Raw genomic sequence first — 4,727 nt, 5'->3', positions numbered from 1 at the left:
CTCATTCCTATTTAAGTACTGAACCTTCACTGATGTCTATCAAGAGCTCAAAACTAAACTGGGAACTAGGATCCTAATTCTTGAAGATTTTGGCCTTGGTCCTGCTCGATCATTAATTTGGGCAAGGGTCACTGACTCTCTGGACTCTGACAGCATGAAAAGCTTTCTGTGCTCCATTCCTTCGTTCTCCCCATGTCTAGTTCCCCTGTATTCCTGATTCCTTTGTCATTTTTCTCCTCAAGTGCTACAACTGGGGGCGACCACTGTTTATTCCTATGTGAGAATCAAACCATTGGTCCTTTACAAAGGACTAAATTCTCCACAAGATTAAAAACAAAAAAGAATAAAGCAACATGTAATTACCCATCACATTCCTCCCTACTCCTTTCTGAACAGTGAAAATCATCGATATTTCTCCACTGTGTGCAGCTTGGACTTGTTATCACATCCCTATTTCTGAACTTACCTTGTCAAGGAAGGTGGGGCGGTCCATGGAAGACTCTTTGGAGATTGGTGGTGGGCGGCAGCCAAGGGGTTTGGTGACCATTCCATTATAGTCGGTCACTCCCATTCCACGCTTGTCCATTTCCACCTTCTTTTCCAGCAGAGCACCTTCACAGAAAGGGGAAATATATTCAAAAGGGTGACGGAAAGACAGTGGATTTGGCAACAGCAGTTCAGAGAAGGAGGTCTTGCTTACAAAAGCAAGAAAATAAATATTTTCCAACTGATCTGGATAAGATCAAACTCTCGGAATCGTAAATGGTTCTCGTGTTCCTTCAAGCAAAAAAGAAAATTTAGTTACCCAGATACTTACTCATGGCCTGATCGAGATTCATATTGTTGCTCTTCAAGGCCTCTTCCGCTGGCTCTCTCTGTCAGAGATACAGATGGCGTTAGGAGAAAAAGTAACTGCTTCTATTCAAAGCTAAGAAAACAGATATGTTTCTTAAATACTGGACTTAATATTTACTCGGCAGCACAAATAATGTTTGTGCGCATTTCTTCCTGCTTTTCGTAATTCCCACCCCAATTCAGGTAGTTCAATTTGTCAAGTGAATAGAACCACAGAATCACAGACTGTCAGGGGTTGGAAGGGACCTCAAAAGATCATCTACTCCAGCTCCCCTGGCAGAGCAATACAGTTCTACAACATAGAATTTAAATTTCTTCCTGTTTTCTAGGAACAATTTAAACATCACTGTGACATACCTTTCTCTAAAAAAACCCCAAACCAACAAAATCCAGCTAGATCCTAATTTCACCTGTTTCATAAGAAAAGGGAACCAGCAGTGGAATTCTTACTTAATTCCAAAGTAACACCTTTTGTTATAAAACTCAGAATTCAGACACATCATCCTGCAAAGTGATCCCAGAGAGACCCTCTCAGCTTAGGGTAGGTTTCTGAATTTAGAGTAAATATCTAAATGCAGGTAATTGAACTACTTCCCAGCCTGAGGAAGAGGCTGAAGATCTTTTTGTAGCTGCAGTCTGAAACACCGAGAGTCAGAGCCGTGAGCTACAGAAGCCGAGCCAGGGCTGTGCCAGGCACGAGCACTACTCACAGGGAAGCCCATGTCTGTGAGCTGTTTGATCAGACGGTTCATGATCCAGGCCTCATCTTGCTTGCTAGATGTCTTCATGCCCTTAGTAAATAAACGGGAGACTCCATTAATGGTCCGGTCCCCACGTTCGTACTAGCGAGATGTACACAAAAGACACGGTGAGTTTTTCTTATTAATAACACATGCTACTGAAAGATGTATTAGTACATTAATTTAGAAAGTATTGAAGAACCCTCCGAACAAGGTAACTACGATTCTCTTCCCCCAAAAGTGTACAAATTTTATCTCGGCTGAAGAGGTGTTCAGTGTACTATTTAGTATTTGATTTGCTCACCACTGAATTAAGGCCACCTTTGAATTTACGGATTTCATTTTAATCCTTGGCAGAAAAACATAATGAAATAAAAGGTTCTGAAATTGTACAACACTTCCTGAAAAACATTCCCAAAAACAAGTTTGCAACCTTGAAGTTAAGAATGTTACTCAGTGTATTTTCTTAAAAACAAACAAGAGCGTCTAGATAAACACCTTTAAAAGATCTCTGTGCAGCTTTTCTATCACAAAATCCTTAAGAAGTCTCTTCCTTTCAGTTCTCCAGAAAGTACCAAGGGACAAGCGTGGATTTGTTTTGGGCTGCGGACAGTACAAGAAACAACCATACTTGATCAAATCACTGGCCTAACTGTTGGCTAACGGAATAACAAACAAACTGGATAAATGCATTCCCAATTCCTTTAAGTAACAGCCTGGCCTTGTCCTGAAATAAAGACTGTGCGATGGAAAATTGCCTCACAGCATTGTCTACGGTCTTGGTTAAGTGCGGCATTAATACAAGTTTGCTTTGTTCTCATACCAGTACACACCAAACAATTCTCTGTTTGTTCCCCACAAACGGGAACCAGATATTTTGTTGAGCCATTTCATCACAACCTACTGGTTGCTTTTCTACCGCCACGGCAAGTGTCTGAAAGCCCCCTTAACATCTTTCTGTTAATACATCATCATTTCTTTAGAATACACAGAAGCTTAAAAACTTACAGAGAAAACAAAAGCAACAACTACTACAAAATTCCCAAAGCATCTGACATGCCTAAAGTCAAGGATCTCCCATTCTCCCCCGGAAGCAAGGTCGGCTGTACTTGAACCACTGTAGTGGCAAGCTGTGCTGAGTTCAGGTGTCAGAGGGCTAATTTAGAGTCCAGCTCTATATAATTCAACGGAAAATTTGTGACAACTTATTCTAGAAACGTTCTACTAATTCCGCTCTTTTCTAGAGAGTATCCTTATTTTTGCCTTACCTTTTGAAGTCCTTTCTTCGGGGCATTCCCCCAGGAATTACAGGAGGAGCTGCTCTCTTGTGAAGCAGTATTATTCCACATATCTCCTTCTTCATCTTCCCACTGACTAGTACTGAGATTCACTTCATCCCCACCACTGCCCCAGCCTTCTTGCATAGATTTTGAAGCTGGGAGGAAAGGAAAGAGGGAGGGGGGAAAAAAAAAGGTCTTATCGAATTTCTTGCAAATTTTACACAAATAGCTTTGTATGCTGTACCTAGCATGTTAAGATTTGAGTATTTTTAAGAGATGGAGAGGTTTATCAACCAGCTTAATTGGCATTAAATGATAAGGACGCCTTCTTTGAAGTTAGCAGCAGAGAAAAGCTCTCTGAACAGCTTATAGAAGAAAAAACTCAGCAACAGCGAGTCTTGAGTTTCGCTGAACAAGTAAGATCCGTGGTCACAATCATCCCAGTCTCCTAGGAACAAGGAACCAAAAGTATGACCACAGACTTGTCAAGTGCTATTTTGCTTTCAATGAACCTCACCATTTTAGCTGCCACATTCTTCCGATGAACAAAACCAAATTCCGAGGTCATTAACGGTCAGAAACTCATTCGGATCCCAGACGAAGGGAAGCGAGCACGTGGGCTGCAGGGAACACTTCACGCTCTGTGACGAGGCTGTGTCACCTCGCTCTGGTTTATTCTGTTTACTCTGTTTAAAGCTGGGATTACTCATCTTAAAACCTCTCAGTTCTCTCTGTAGGTTTTCTGGGCCTTCTAACTATCTCTCAGCAGAGTATTTTGCAAGAGTGAAAATTAAAGTTGACTTCCAGAGCCAAAAGGGACGCCTAAAGCAGTCCTGTGGCCCTCAGCCAGCAACATCAGGACCACAGGGTCATGGATCACTGCGCTGGAAGGGCTGCGGAGCAGGAAGTCGTTCAGAACGTTCCTGAACCTGCTGGAGGCAGCCATCCCCACAGTTTAACCAAATCTTGAGGTGAAGACTAGTCACCCCTGTGTGCTGCTTTTCCTTCCAGAACTAATCCTATCTCGAGTGAGCTCAGTTGCCTCCCAGCCCAAAAAAGCCTCCTTCTCGGCACTGCGGGGATAAGTTCTAGTCGCATTCTTCTGTGCTTTTACAGTTCCCTGTATCTCTGTTATACGGCTTTTGGAGCATACAAGGAGTGTAGTCTGAAAGCTGTATAACAGAGATATGGGGGAGTACTCGAACATACCCCCAGTACTAGAATGTGCTTCAAAGTACTCTAAGGAATACCTTTAAATTTACTGGATTGATGCACCAGATTAATATTTTTGTATAAATCTGGCACCTGGAATAGCAAAGTTCTGAGACAGCTGATGTCGTTTTGAGAATGAAATTAAGACAGTCTGTGATTTAAACACACAGAAAAACAGAAGGACTGTTGGAAAATACCGGCAGAATCACAGAATCACAGACTGTCAGGGGTTGGAAGGGACCTCAAAAGATCATCTAGTCCAGCCCCCTGCCAGAGCAGGGTCACCTACAGCAGGTCACACAGGAACACGTCCAGACAAGTTCTGAATGTCTCCAGAGCAGGAGACTCCACACCCTCCCTGGGCAGCCTCACTGTGAACAAGTTTTTTCTAATATTTTTGTGGAACCTTCTGTGCTCCAGCTTGTATTCGCTGCCCCTTGTGCTGTCATTGGACATCACTGAGAAGAACCCGGCTCCGTCCTCCTGTCCTTCATGTTTATAAACATTTATGAGGTCACCCCTCAGGCTCCTCTTCTCCAGCTGCAGAGCCTCAGCTCCTCCAGCCTTTCCTCCCCAGGGAGATGTTCCATCCCTCCATCATCCCTGGGGCTGCGCTGGACTCTCTCCAGCAGTTCCCTGT

At 43.2% G+C, this 4,727-nt stretch overlaps 1 protein-coding gene across 1 annotated transcript in view; it reads right to left on the bottom strand.

Annotated features, from left to right (window-relative positions):
* Positions 1-466: 466 nt before the first annotated feature.
* Positions 467-4,727, bottom strand: part of LOC104275595 (trinucleotide repeat-containing gene 6C protein-like) — a gene marked incomplete at its 3' end in the record, with an annotated part of 16,075 nt that continues 11,814 nt past the window's right edge. Inside the window, 4 exon segments of the mRNA XM_009871596.1 lie at positions 467-612; positions 818-875; positions 1,566-1,646; positions 2,864-3,030. Of these exon segments, the coding sequence (XP_009869898.1) occupies positions 467-612; positions 818-875; positions 1,566-1,646; positions 2,864-3,030 (452 nt within the window).

This window comes from Apaloderma vittatum, unplaced genomic scaffold (genome assembly GCF_000703405.1).
Source record: "Apaloderma vittatum isolate BGI_N311 unplaced genomic scaffold, ASM70340v1 scaffold41236, whole genome shotgun sequence".
NCBI classification, from domain to species: domain Eukaryota; kingdom Metazoa; phylum Chordata; class Aves; order Trogoniformes; family Trogonidae; genus Apaloderma; species Apaloderma vittatum.
This window is presented reverse-complemented; position numbering and strand designations above follow the sequence as displayed.